General features: G+C 47.4%; 1 protein-coding gene across 5 annotated transcripts in view; it reads left to right on the top strand.

Annotated features, from left to right (window-relative positions):
• Window positions 1-15,020, top strand: part of TRPM2 (transient receptor potential cation channel subfamily M member 2) — a 95,211-nt gene that overhangs the window by 38,997 nt on the left and 41,194 nt on the right. For all 5 annotated transcript variants that reach the window (XR_004052653.1, XM_030914674.1, XM_030914673.1 and 2 more), the window contains 7 exons: window positions 1,471-1,573; window positions 7,324-7,445; window positions 7,694-8,047; window positions 11,422-11,559; window positions 12,453-12,582; window positions 13,954-14,099; window positions 14,907-15,019. Coding sequence is in view for 4 of the 5 variants with exons in the window: in XM_030914674.1 (XP_030770534.1) it covers window positions 1,471-1,573; window positions 7,324-7,445; window positions 7,694-8,047; window positions 11,422-11,559; window positions 12,453-12,582; window positions 13,954-14,099; window positions 14,907-15,019 (1,106 nt within the window). In the remaining variant the exon portion in view is untranslated. The remainder of the gene's footprint in view (window positions 1-1,470; window positions 1,574-7,323; window positions 7,446-7,693; window positions 8,048-11,421; window positions 11,560-12,452; window positions 12,583-13,953; window positions 14,100-14,906; window position 15,020) is intronic.

Genomic DNA, 15,020 nt, shown 5'->3' with positions numbered 1-15,020 from the left:
TGGATGGATAGATGGGTAGCTAGATGGTAGGTAGATGGATGGATGGATAGGTAGCTAGACAGACAGATGATAAAATGGATGGGCTGGGCACAGTGGCTGACACTTGTAATCCCAGCACTTTCGGAGGCTGAGGTGGGTGGATCACTTGAGGTCAGGAGTTCGAGACCAGCCTGGCCAACATGGTGAAACCATGTCTGTACTAAAAATACAAAAATTATCCAGGCATGGTGGTGGGTGCCTGTAATCCCAGCTACTTGGGAGTCTGAGGCAGGAGAATTGCTTGAAGACAGCAGGTGGAGGTTGCAGAGAGCCAAGATCATGCCACTGCACACCAGCCTGGGTGACAGAGCAAAAACTCTGTCTCAAAAAAAAAAAAAGATTGATGAATTGATATAAAAGATAGCTAGCTAGCTAGCTAGCTAGCTAGCTAGATAGATAGATAGATATAGATAGATGATAGATAGATAGTGGGTGGGAGGTAGATAAGTGGATGGATGAATGGTAGGTGTGTGTGTGTACAGATGGATGGAAAGATGGATGGATAGCTAGACAATAGATACAATAGATACATGTGGATGGATAGATGGATAGGTGGATAGGTAGATAGATACATACATACATAGATGAAACACACACGGATGGATAGATATGTACATGGATAGATAGATAATGTAGATAGATGGATAGATGCATAGATGGATAGATGGATAAGATTAGGTAGATAGATAGATGCATAGATGGATAGATAGATTGACCGATTAACAGATAGATAAATCAATAGATAGATAGATAGATAGATAGATAGATAGATAGATGATAGATAGATAGTGGGTAGGAGGTAGATAAGTGGATGGATGAATGGTTGGTAGGTGGGTGTGTGTACAGATGGATGGAAAGATGGATGGATGGATAGCTAGACAATAGATACATGTGGATGGATACATGGATAGGTAGATAGATAGATACATACATACATAGATGAAACATACATGGATGGATAGATATGTACATGGATAGATAGATAATGTAGATAGATGGATAGATGCATAGATGGATAGATAGATTGATCGATTAACAGATAAATCAATTGACAGATAGATAGAGAGAGAGAGAGAGATAGATGCATGGACAGATAGATAGGCAGGTAGGCAGGTGGTGAGGAGTGGCCCGGGCTTCGCAGGAGGGCTGGGAGGAGCAGCCTTGCATGGAGCTGCACGAGCACCAGGGTGAAGCTCCGTTGCTCTGGGATTGTGTTTTCCACCCCACAGACTCTCACAAACACGTTGTATTTGGTCCCCATGGATCTTCATCCACACTGTCTAAGGCAAGAGGAGATGTGGCGGTGTCCTGACCACAGGGCAGGCAGGACCCAGGGCTCCGGCTGTGTCTGGGGCCTCAATTCTGTGTGTCTTGGAGGAGGCAGGGGTTCAGGGGTCACTGTGTGTCTCACTTGGAAAATGCTTGTTGCAGATCCAAGATATTGTCCGGAGGCGGCAGCTGCTGACTGTCTTCCGGGAAGGCAAGGATGGTCAGCAGGATGTGGATGTGGCCATCCTGCAGGCCTTGCTGAAAGGTGAGGGTCAGGGAACATGGGGGGAATGGGGTGGAGGCCAGAACGTGGGCTCTGAGGATGCTAAGTTCTAGTCTTGAAGTGCCATGATTCTGGGAACCAGAATATTCCTCCTTAGTCAGAAACCCTGACCAGAGGGCAGCTGGTGATGGGCAGGTGGGTGACTACCTGTCACCTGATGTTAGAGGTATGAGCTCCTTTATTTGTAACTGGAATGTGAGTGCAGCCGGTGTCATTTATACCTTTGTGGTAGTCATCATTTCTCACAAAACTTCAGGGTGAAAAGAAAGAGTGCGGAAGGTGCCTCTCCCAACTCCCTGCTTGCTGGCTACTTTAGCTCCTCTACCTCTGATGCAGGAAAGAGTGTAGAGGCAGAGCAGGGCTTCAGGAATGGTGTGATGTACTGGAGCTGCAGTGGTTCTCTGTGTAACTTCTGTTGCTTAGCCTGGCCCATTCTCCAGGCCACAAACATCACTGTCCTCTTCTTATGCCCAAGAGAGAAGGCTCATGCCTCCTTGTCTTACCTAGCTGGATTCAACATGGCCAGGACATCCCTGACACTGGGAAGCCTTGATCTTATATGTGTTCCTCCCGCCCGATGCTGGGCTTCTCGCCCTCCAGGGTCAGAGGCCCCAGGCTGATTCTGAAGGGCTCAGCAGAGTGGGCCCAGGCTGGGATCAGCAGGGAACTTTTGTGATAAAGGCCAGACTTTCATCTTGTTTCTGTGTTGATTTGAGACGCCCCTTATCAAGCACTTGATGTGCGTAAAACCTCACACCCACAGCGAGATGACAGACTACGTATTAGATCACAAATTAAGTCTTAATTTATCTCTCAATAGATTTAAGGTAGATATTATACAAAGTATCTTCTCTGGCAACAAGATGAAGTTAGGAATCAATAATGGATGTAAAAGTGGAAAATTCACAAAGTTGTGGAAACTAAACACTACCTTAAACAGCCAATGGATCAAAGAAGAAATCAAAAGGGAAATCAAGAAACCAATGAAAACAAAAGCACAACATATCAAAGCTTATGGGACGTAGCAAAAGCAGTGCTAATGGAGAAATTTATAGCTATAAATACTTACATTAAAAAATAAGATCTTAGGTCAGGCGCGGTGGCTCATGCCTGTAATCCCAGCACTTTGGGAGGCTAAGGCGGGCAGATCACGAGGTCAAGAGATCGAGACCATCCTGGCTAACACGGCGAAACCCTGTCTCTACTAAAAATACAAAAAATTAGCTGGGCGTGGTGGCAGGCACCTGTAGTCCCAGCAACTCGGGAGGCTGAGGCAGGAGCATGGCGTGAACCTGGGAGGTGGAGCTTGCAGTGAGCCGAGATCACGCCACTGCAGTCTAACCTGGGTGACAGAGTGAGACTCTGTCTCAAAAACAAAAAAAACGAAAAAAAAAATAAGATCTTAAACTAACAACCTAACTTTACAACTTAAGTAATTAGAAAAATAAGAACAAATGAAATTTTTTTCTCCAAGATAGAAATAAGGGAAGGATGCATACTTTCACCACTTCTATTCAACATTGCATTGGAAGTTCAAGCCAGAGCAATTAAGACAAAAAAATAAAAATAAAAAAATAAAACTTATAAATTGGGAAGGAAGAAGTAAAATTATTTATGTTCACAGATGATATGATTTTCGTATTTGTCCATTTTCACACTGCTATAAAGAACTGCCCAAGACTGCGTAATTTATAAAGGAAAGAAGTTAAATTGACTCACAGTTCAGCATGGCTGAGAAGGCCTCAGAAAACTTACAATCATGGTGGAAGATGAAGGGGATGCAAGGCACTGTCTTCACAAGGTGACAGGAAAGAGAGGTGCCAAATGAAGAAGGAAGAGCCCCTTCTAAAATCATCAGATCTCATGAGAACTTAGTATCATGAGAACAGCATAGTGGAAACCGTCCCCGTGATCCAACTGCCTCCACTTGGTCTCTTCCTTGACACATGGGGATCATAGGGATTATAATTCAAGATGAGATTTGGGTGGGGACACAGAGCCTAACCATATCAATTTTCTATGCAGAAAACTGTAAAGATTCCACAACAAACCCCTGATCTAATAAATGAATTAAGCAAAGTAGCAGGACACAAAATCAACACACAAAAATCTGCTGCATTTCTGTACGCTACAAATGAATAATCAGAAAAGGAAATTATGAAAACAATTCTATTTACAGTAGCATCAAAAAGAAAAAAAAAAAATACTGAGGAATTAATTAAACCAAGGGGGTGAAAGACTTGTACAATGAAAACTGTAAAACATTGCTGAAAGAAATGAAAGAAGACATAAACAAATGGAAAGACATCCCATGTTCATGAATTGGAAGCCTTAATATTGTTAAGATGTCAATACTACTTAAAGCAATCTATAGATCCAATGCAATTCCTATCAAAACCCCAGTGATTTTTTTTTTTCAAAAATAGAAAAGCTCATCCTAGAATTCATGTGGAGTCTAAAGGGATCCCAAACAGCCAAAATAATTTTGAAAGGGAAGAACAAGGCTGGAAGACTCACACTTTCCGATTTCTAAACTCACTACAAAGCTATAGTAATCAAAACTGTCCGGTAATGGTGTAAATAAAGACATAGAGGGCTGGGTGTGGTGGCTCATGCCTGTAATTCCAGCACTTTGGGAGGCCAAAGTGGGCTGATTGCTTGGGCTTAGGAGTTTGGGACCAGCCTGGGCAACATGGTGAAACCCTGTCTCTATAAAAAATATATAAGCTGGGCATGGCGATTCATGCTTGTAGTCCCAGCAATATGGGAGGTTGAGGGGAGAGGATCACTTGAGTTCAGAAGGTTGAGGCTGCAGTGAGCTATGATTGCACCACTGCACTCCAGCCTGGGCAACAGAGCGAGACCCTGTCTCAAAAAATCCCCAAAAAGATATGGAGACCAGTGGAATAGAATAGTTAGCCTCAAAATAAACCCTCACATATATGGTCAAATGATATTTGACAGGAATGCAGAAATCATTCGGTAAGGAGAGGGATAGTCTTTTCAACAAATGATGCTGGATAAACTGGATATTCATATGCCAAAGAATCAAGTGAGACCCTTACCTAACACCATATACAAAAATTAACTCAAAGTAGATCAAGGACTTCTAAATATAAGACCCAAACTCTTAGAAGAAAGCACAGGGCAAAAACTTCATGACAAAGCATTTGGCAGTGGTTTCTTGGCTATGACACCTAAAGCACAGGAAACAAAAGAAAATACAGATAAATTGGGCTTTATGAAAATTAAAAATTTTGTTCATCAAAAGGTATCATCAACAGAGTAAAAAAGCAACCATGGAATGGGAGAAAATATTTGCAAATCATACATATGGTAAGGGATTGGTATCCAGAATATATAGAGAACTATAACTCAACAATAAAAAAAAACACACACACACAATTCAAAAATGGGCAAAGGACTTGAATAGACATTTCTTTAAAGAAGACGTACAAATGGCCGATAAGCACATGAAAAGATGCTCAGCATCACTAATCATTAGAGAAATGCAGATCAAAACTAAGAGATATCATTTCAAACACGTTAGGATAGCTACTATAAAAAAGAACAGAAAATCACAAATGTTGGCCAGTGTGTGGAGAAACTGGAACCCTTGTGCACTGCTGGTGGATATGTAACATGGTGCAGCTGTCATGGAAAACAGGATGACAGTTCCTTAAAATTTTTAAATACAATTCCTATATGATCCAGCTATTTCATTTCTAGATATATATGCCACTCCACACCCCCAAATTTAAAGTAGGGTCTGGAAGAGATATTTGTATACTCATGTTCATAGCTGCATTATCCACAATAGCTAAAAAGTGGAAGAAGCCCAAGTGTCCATTGACAGAAGAATAGATAAGCAAAATGTGGTCTATACCTAAATGGAATGTTACTGAGCCTTAAAAAGGAAGGAAATTCTGACACATGATACAACATGGATGAACCTTGAAGACATTATGCTAAGTGAAATAAGCCAGTCACAAAAGGACAAATACTATGAATCCACTTACATGAGGTCCCTGGAGTAGTCAAATTCATGGAGACAGAAAGTAGAATGGTGGGTGCCAAGGTCTGGGGGAGGGGAGTTGACCTTGGGGAGTTAGTGTTTAATGGGGATAGAGTTTTAGTTTCCAAGATAAAAAGATATATGGAGAAGGATGGCGATGATGGCTGCACAACATTATTAATGTACTTACTACCAGTGAACTGTACACTTAAAAATATTTGGCTGGGTGAGCTGGCTCATGCCTATAATCTCAGCACTTTGGGAGGCTGAGGTGGGAGGATCACTTGAACCCAGGAGTTTTCGACCAGCTTAGGCAACATAGCAAACCCTGTCACTACAAAAAATTTAAAAAATTAGCCAGGTATAGTGGCACACACCTGTACTCTTAGTTACTCAAGAAGCTGAGGTGGGAGGATTACTTGAGCCCAGGATGTTGAGGCTGCAATAAGCCTCATGATTATAAATATGATCACAGCACTGTGCTCCAGCCTGGGGGACAGAGTAAAACCCTGTCTCAAACAAAACAAAACAAAAAACAAAACAACCCCAAGAAGTTAAGATGGTAAATTTTATGCTACATGTATTTTGCCACAATTTAAAAACATAATGAATTTTTAAATATCAACTTTATGAAGGTTCAGCTTAGAGACAATAAGCTCCTCCAATTCTAAATGTATAAGAAGCATAGACACCGTGACACACCACAGTCTCCATACAGGACATCTCCCTTACCCTGAATGTTCCCTCATGGCCCTTTGTAGTTAAGCCTCCCTCCAACCTGGCTCTGGAAGTCATCTGTCTGCTTTCTGTCACTCTAGAATAGTTTTGCCCATTTTAGACCTTCACATGAATGAAATCATACATGATACATTCTTTCATGTCTTGCTTCTTTTGCTCAATGCATTGTTTTGAGATTCATCCATGTTGTTGCATGTGTCAGAACTTTGTTCTTTTTTGTTTGTGAAGGAGTGTCCTATTGTGTGAATACACCACAGGTTGTTTTTCCAGTCATCTGTTGGTGGGCATTTAGGCTGTTTCCAGTTTGGGGCTATAATGAATAAAGCTGCTATTTGTCCTCATTTCTCCTGGGTCAATATCTAGGAGTGGAATGTTTGGGCCTATGAACCGCTTCAGGTTGATTCTTGTGTATGGTGTGAGGTAAGGGTCAAAGTTCTTTTTTCTTTTTCCCCAAATAACAACCCATGTTTTAAAAAGTTAAACCAGAAAGAGAGCGCAGAAAGTACTTGAGTAAAATAACTTGTCCTGAGAACCAGTGAGGTGGTTGTTGCTGTTGAACATTTACAGGCAATTGAGGCAGGATTGGAAATGCGATGACTTCTGAGTCCTGAGTTTTGAATGTTAATGTAAGATGCCTGCCCTCCAGAGACCTATGTCTTCTTAAAACAAGGAGGCCCTTTTCTTGCTCACTGCCCACCTATTGCTCAGGGGCCAGGGCATGGCCAGGAGGAGGGCAGGGGTGAATGGACATGATGACCAAAGCCCCAAGATTCACTGATTCTGACTCTGAAATGGAACATGCTTTTGCAAGGCTGTGTGTATGGGAGGAGGTCACTGGGTGCTGCACCTGTCACTTTGAATTGTTGAGAGGCAAGGGCTCATGACACATCCCTGCCTCTGACATCATAAGTCAGTTGCCCTGGAGGGAAATGGCTTTGAGCCCCAGATCAAGGCCCAGTGTGCACCTGTTCATCTGCAGCCTCCCGGAGCCAAGACCACTTTGGCCATGAGAACTGGGACCACCAGCTGAAATTGGCAGTGGCATGGAATCGCGTGGACATTGCCCGCAGTGAGATCTTCACGGATGAGTGGCAGTGGAAGGTAAGTCTTCCTGAGTGCCCTGTGGAGGGGCACACTGGGCCCACGTGCATTGCACCACTGAAGCAAGGGCGGGTGAGGATTGCCTCGTCTGGATCCCAGCCCTTCCCTTGAGAGGGTGGGTGACCCGGGCAGCTTTCATCCTCCCCAGGTCAGGGACAACAGCAGCCCCCATCTCCAGGGTCTTTGAGATCAGGATGACATGGGATGATGACCAAATGCATCCGTCACCACACCATGCTTGCTCTCAGCCTTCAGATCTGCACCCTATGATGACGGCTGCCCTCATCTCCAACAAGCCTGAGTTCGTGAAGCTCTTCCTGGAGAACGGGGTGCAGCTGAAGGAGTTCGTCACCTGGGATACCTTGCTTTATCTGTATGAGAACCTGGAGCCCTCCTGCCTGTTCCACAGCAAGCTGCAGAAGGTGCTGGCGGAAGAGCCCGAGCGCCTGGCTTGCACACCTGCTGCACCCCGCCTGCAGATGCACCACGTGGCCCAGGTGCTGCGGGAGCTGCTGGGGGACTTCACACAGCCGCTCTACCCCTGGCCCCAGCACAGCGACCGGCCTCGGCTCCTGCTGCCTGTGCCCCACATCAAGCTCAACGTGCGTGCTGGTAACGGGGCCCAACCTGGCCTTGCCTGCGCGGGCTACTTTTATGTTCTTAGAGCTCTCTGTTTTTAAAATTAGCTTTTATTTTTATTAGAAAAAACACATGCTCTATCTTAGGCTGCTTGGGCTGCTGTAACAAAATTCTACAGATGGGGCAGAAACTACCAGTTTATTTTCTGGAAGTTCTGGAGGCCCAAAGTCCCAGATTAAGGCACCAGTAGGGCTGGCTTCTGGCCAGGGTGTCTTCCTGCTCGCACGTGGCTGCCCTCTTGCGGTGTCTTCGCATGACAGAGAGAGAAGTCTCTGGTGCCACTTCCTTTTCTTTTTCTTTTATTTATTTTTTATTTTATTGAAACGGGGTCTTACTCTGTCGTCCAGGCTGGAGTGCAGTGGCATGATCATAGCTCACTGCAGCCTCAACCTCCCAGGCTCAAGCAATCCTCCCACCTCAGCCTCCCAAGTAGCTGGGACTACAGGTGTGCGCCACCACACCTGGCTAATTTTTAAAATTTTTTGTGGAGACGGTTTTACCATTTTGGACAGTCTGGTCTCAAACTCCTGGTCTCAAGTGATCTACTCTCCTTAGCCTCCAAAAGGCTGGAATTTACACCCTTGAGCCACCATGACTTGCCTATTTTTATGTTTGAGACAGGGTCTGGCTCTGTCACCCAGGCTGTAGTGCAGTGGTGGAATCATGGCTCACGGTAGCTTCCACCTCCTGGGCTCAAGCAATCTTCCTGCCTCAGTCTCTTGAGTAGCTGGGACTATAGGCACGTGCCACCACGCCCAGGTTTTTTTTATTTGTTTTTGTTTTTGTTTTTTTATGTTTTGTAGAGATGGGGGTCTCATTCTATGGCCCAGTCTGGTCTCAAACTCCGGGGCTCAAGTGATCCTCTGTCTTGACTTCCCAAAGTGCTGGGATTGCAGGTGTGAGCCTCATTCCTCTTTTTATAAAGAGAACACACCTATCCACTTAGGAACCCACAATGTGGCCTCATTTAACTTTAATTACCTTCTTAAAGACCCTATCTCCAAATGCTGTAGTCACATTGGGGGTTAGGGCTTCAGCATATGAATTTTAGGGGGATACAGTTCAGTCCATACCATACCCTTTCTAAAAGTTCCAAACAGTACAAAAGTTTCTGCAGGGAGCGTGATCCCCCTGCCCTGAGCCCCACTCCTGCCCAGTAGATGTGCTTGTTTTTTCCTACAGTCAAGTCGGTAACATTCCAGCGTATTTTTGTGAGATGCCCAGCGTGCACTGTAGCTGTAGGAGAGTGGATGCTGTAGTCTGCATCCTGATTCAATGGGAGCCCTGCTCTAGTCTCACCTTCATTTAATGGGAACCCTGCCCTAGTCTCCAACCTTATTTAATGGGAACCCTGCTGTAATCTCCACCCTTATTCAATGGGAACCTTGCCCTAGTCTGTGTACCCTTATTCAGTGGGAACCCTGCTCTAATATCCACCCTTATTCAATGGGAACCCTGCTGTAATCTCCACCCTGATTCAATGGGAACCCTGCCTTAGTCTGTGTACACTTATTCAGTGGGAACCTGGCAGTGACTCAATGTCAGGAATGATGCTGGATTTTGTATGTGTATTTTCTCTTGGGAGTATTTATCTCTGATTCATTAACGTTTTACAAAACAAAGCATCAGATGCCTTTGAGAAGATTGAGCTGCTTTTCTTCTTTGACCTATGAATTTGGTGAATTATTTTAAGAGATTTTCTGACATGTTTTTATTCCTGTTTTGAATTTCAGCTTGGCCTCAGTGCAAGTTTAATAGACTGGATTCTCTTGACAACATTTTCAGGGTGTTTGCATCAGAATGCTTAAGCCTTTGATTGCAGTTTTATTTGCAATTTGATTTCCAATAGCCTTTGATTGGAGCTATATTTGTCATGTTTTGATATCAATTTTATGTTAGTTTTGTAAAAACCATTTGGGAAGCTTTCTTTCCTTCTCCGCTCCAGGACAGTTTATGTAACTGGAGTTAACTGCCTCTTATAACCTTGGTCGACTCCCCTGTGGGTCCATCTGGGCCCAGTGCCCCCCCGCCTTTTTTTTAATTGGTAATAGTTCTAGTAACTTCCTCAGTTTCTTTTTTGATTATTTTTATGTTTAGGTTCTCCATCTCTTCTAAGCTCATATTTGGTTTTGGTTTTTTCCTGCTAGAAAATAGTCTATTTCCTCCAGGTTTTCCAATTGATCCATTGTTCCAGGTGAGCTCTGTCTTCACTCTTGAGAAAGACATGGGTATGACTTGGTTTTTTTGTTTTTGAGACGAAGTTTCACTCTTATTGCCCAGGCTGGAGGGCAATGGCATCATCTCGGCTCACTGCAACCTCTGCCTCCTGGGTTCAATTGAGTCTGTTGCCTCAGCCTCCTGAGTAGCTGGGATCACAGGCTCCCACCACCACGCCCGGCTAATTTTTTGTATTTTTAGTAGAGATAGGGTTTCACCATGTTGGCCAGGCTGGTCTCGAACTCCTGACCTTAGGATCCACCCATCTTGGCTTCCCAAAGTGCTGGGATTACAGGTGTGAGCTACTGCACCAGGCCGGGTATGGCTTGGTTTTATACATTAACAATCTGTGCTTCTTAAGTCCAGAGAGTTTATTTAGGACTCTCAGTTGGAATATGCTTAGGAAGGTCCAAAACAGAAGCTCAGGCTTATCTGTACCTGTGGTTTAGGAAGAAAAACACATTTCTTTATAATGAAAAACCTTCAGGAAATCTCTAGGATCACTTGAGGTGTGTTTTTTACAGTATGTGATTTTGGAGATGTGCTTTCTACTTCCGGGAAGTGTTTCCCAGCTACGTGAGTACGTGCTTCCTGGTCCGGGGAAAAGCCCAGCCATGCAGGGGAGGTGGGTCTGGGCAAGCTGCCCCGTCCTTGCTCATGTGTGAGCCTTGTCGCCTACCTGGCAGATCTTTCCTAGTGGCCTCTCTGCCAGAGACACTGAAGGAGATTCCCTCAGGGAGAAGGCAGTCACTGACCTGTTAACACCCTCCACTGTGCTAGAATTTTACCTCGTTGAAAGTGGCTTTGATGCCATCAGATAAGACTAGGGAACCTTGAAGTGCCTGGCATGAAACGAGTCCACAAACGTTGGTAAAGGAGTTAGATGGGTATTTCACTTTCTAGATGTTTCTAGATGTCTCTAGAACAGTGCTTTAAAAACTTCAGTGTGCATAAGAATGATCTAGGCTGTTGCTGAAAATTCAGGCTGTAGTTCTCCAGGGACGGTGAGATCCTGAGAAGGTCACGGCTGGGATCAGGCCTTTCACCTCCAACAGGCTCCTCTAGTGACTCTGAGCCAGTGGGGCCCAGCTGGAGCTCTGACTGTCCACTGCTTTACCAGGTGCAGGGAGTGAGCCTCCGGTCCCTCTACAAGCGTTCCTCAGGCCATGTGACCTTCACCATGGACCCCGTCCGTGACCTTCTCATTTGGGCCATCGTCCAGAACCGTCGGGAGCTGGCAGGAATCATCTGGGCTCAGGTAATAAGACCGGCTTCTCGGCAGACACAGCTATAGGCCAGCGGCCAACTGGGGAGTGTGGCTGGAGAGCCTGAGGCCAAGTGCAAGTGGGGCCTGTGGAGGGGTGTGGGCATCTCCAACGTCAGGAAGGACTTGGGGCACCCGGAGTTGGAGAACAAAGAGCTTAGCTTTAGGCAGGAAAGAAATTATTTTTTTTTTTAAGATGGAGTCTCGCTCTGTCGCTCAGGCTGGAGTGCAATGGCACGACCTTGGCTCACCGCAACCTCCGCCTACTGGGTTGAAATGATTTTCCTGCCTCAACCTCCTGAGTAAATGGAACAACATGCATGTGCCACCGCACCTAGCTAATTTTCTTTATTTTTAGTAGAGATGGGGTTTCACCATATCGGCCAGGCTGGTCTCGAACTCCTGACCTCATGATCCACCCGCCTCGGCCTCCCAAAGTACTGGGATTAGAGGCATGAGCCACTGTGCCTGGCCTAGGAAAGGAATTTTTAAATTAAAAGTTCTGTTAAAAAAACTCATTCTGTGGTTATGTCCAGGGCCGAGTCTTGCTGGGCACACACAGGCCAGGTGGTGCCGCCCTCTGCCGCTCACACGGGTTCTGGTGGGGGCCGATGCATGGACTGGGCACGTGCTGTCCGTTAGGCTTTGCCGGGCAAGCAGTCCCCTCCCATAGGCCATGCGGGAGCCTGGGCCATCAGAGGTTGTGTATTGACTGGAGTGGGGCTTAAATTGTCTATATAGATGTGGTCACAGACAGTGATTGCCCAGTGGCCCGCACTGTCCCCGGGCCTTGTTTTCACCACCCAGGGCAGTGTGTTGGGTTCCCCAGGCTGGGTTGAGCCTGGCTAGGCCCTTTGGAGTCTCACGGTAGCTCCTCTGGTCCCCAGAGCCAGGACTGCATCGCAGGGGCCTTGGCCTGCAGCAAGATCCTGAAGGAGCTGTCCAAGGAGGAGGAGGACACAGACAGCTCAGAGGAGATGCTGGCACTGGCAGAGGAGTGTGAGCACAGAGCCATCGGTGAGCTCTGCCAGGCACGGGCTGCAGGCCATGGCTCAGTCATGAATGCTCTCACTGGGGTCCCCATCCCTGGGTCTCAGCCCCATGTGCCCTCACCCTGGGGTTCTCATCCCTGGGTCTCAGCCCTGCACACTCACCCTGGGGTCCTCCCTCATCCCTGAGTCTTGGCCCCATAACCACCCACTGGGTTCCTCTTGCCTGCTGCCCATATAGACAGCCCATTTGTTAAGACAGTGAGATTGCCATAGAAAAAGAGTTCAATTCCCACAGAGCCGGCTGAATGCGATGCTGGAGTTTCATCACCCAAATCGGTCTCCCTGAAAATTTGGAGACTTTTTTTGTTTTGTTTTGTTTTTTTGAGACAGAGTCTGGCTCTGTTGCCCAGGCTGGAGTGCAATGGCACCATCTCGGCTCACCACACCCTCTGCCTCCTGGGTTCAAGCAATTCTCCTGTCTCAGCCTCCTGAGTAGCTGGGATTACAGGTGCATGCCACCACGCCTAGCTAATTTTTGTCTTTTTAGTAGAGACGGGGTTTCATCATATTGGTCAGGCCGGTCTTGAACTCCTGACCTCTGGTGATCCACCTGCCTCGGCCTCCCAAAGTGCCGGGATGACAGGCGTGAGCCACTGCACCTGGCGAGACTGGGGTTTTTGAAGGATAATTTGGTGGGTAGGGGGCCAGGCAGTGGGGAGCACTGATTGGTTGGGCCAGAGGGTGAAATCACAGCGGATTCTTCTGGCTGTCTGCTGTTCCTGGATGTGGTCACAGAACTGGTTGGGCCAGATTTCCAGTCGGGGTGGCAACAGTGGTGCATCAGAACGCAGGGTTTGAAAATATCCTGGGTTTTCCGATAGTGAGGTTACTCCTAGGAAGAGTTGGTACGGTTTGGAATCTTGTGGCCTCTGGCTGCATGACTTAAACTGTAATTTCTAATTTGTGGCTACTTTGTTAGTCTTACAAAGGCAGACTGGTCCCCGGCAAGAAGGGGGTTTGTTTTGGGAAGGGGTTACTATCATCTTTGTTTGGAAGTTAAACTATAAACGAAGTTCCTCTCAAAGTTAGTGTGGACTATGCCCAGGAATGGACCTTGGAGGTGAGAAGCAAGGTGGAGTTGGTTAGTTCAGTTCTCTGTCCCCGTCATAATTTTCTCCCTGTTGTAGTTTTTGTAGAGGTGGTTCCAGCCCTACGTGCTCTTTCCCTGGGGTCCTCTTCCCCGGGCCCGGGTGTTGTGAGACATCAGCACCACATTTGCCCTGTGCCCTTCCCTGTTTCCTGGTGGTGCTTTCCAGAGTGGTCACCCTCTGACTCGTCCCCAGGGCTCAGTGATTGTGACCTGCTTCTCTGACGGGGCTCTTATGTCTCCGCCCAGGGGTCTTCACTGAATGTTACCGGAAGGACGAAGAGAGAGCCCAGAAACTGCTCGTCCGCGTGTCCGAGGCCTGGGGGAAGACCACCTGCCTGCAGCTCGCCCTGGAGGCCAAGGACATGAAGTTTGTGTCTCACGGAGGCGTCCAGGTGACCTCCCAAGGGCGCCTTCCAGAAGCAGACGCCTGTGGTGCCTGCAGGGCCGACACAGCCTCCTGTTCACGCAGTCGGCACGCACACTCACACGGGCTTCAGGGCCCTCAGAGGCTCGGGGACAGCGCCTGACCCCTCGGCCACCTGCTCCAGGCTCTGGCCTCCCATTTTGCAGATGGGGAAACTTAACGTGAAGCAAAAGCAGGAGCTGGTGGCCGCGGAGGTCACAGTTCACCTCCCCACCTTCCCCATTCCTATCTGGAAGCAGCAGGCAGAAGCCCAGGTGGCTCTGGGAACAGCGTCCGCCCTCTCTCCCTGAAGGGATAAGCAGGACACGGCGTGCCCTCCCTGGAGAGGCAGGGGCTCCCGGGCATGGCTGCCCTCAGCATCGCCCTGGCACCCCCGGCGGGGCTGGCCCGCAGCGGGTGCCCCTTGCATGCTGGGCTTCCTTGGAGTTCTGAGCTATTGCCAAGTCCATGAGCTCCCATCGTGTCCTGGGCTGTGCCGGGCCTGCGGAGGGGTCCTGTCCCCCACTGCAGAGCTCAGAGGGGCCAGCGCTCAACAGCCTGCAACTGCAGGGCCTTAGAAGCCAGCAGAGATGGGGTCCCATAGCTCAAGGTCACGTGAAGGGCGGGATTGGGCACCCAAATGCCCCTGGGCAAGCTCTGTGTTTTCACCAGTTTCTGCTGTCAGACTACAGGCAGCTCTGTCCACTAGGCACCCCGAGTCCTCAGCAGACAGCTGATGGCACCATCTGGGGCACAGGGCTGGGCACCACCATCCTGAGACTGCCCCCATCCGCAGGCCTTCCTGACCAAGGTGTGGTGGGGCCAGCTCTGCGTGGACAACGGGCTGTGGCGTGTGACCCTGTGCATGCTGGCCTTCCCGCTGCTCCTCACCGGCCTCATCTCCTTCAGG

Source organism: Rhinopithecus roxellana, chromosome 13 (genome assembly GCF_007565055.1).
Source record: "Rhinopithecus roxellana isolate Shanxi Qingling chromosome 13, ASM756505v1, whole genome shotgun sequence".
NCBI classification, from domain to species: domain Eukaryota; kingdom Metazoa; phylum Chordata; class Mammalia; order Primates; family Cercopithecidae; genus Rhinopithecus; species Rhinopithecus roxellana.
The sequence above is the reverse complement of the archived record's forward strand: the minus strand, read 5'-3'. Positions and strand labels throughout refer to the sequence as shown.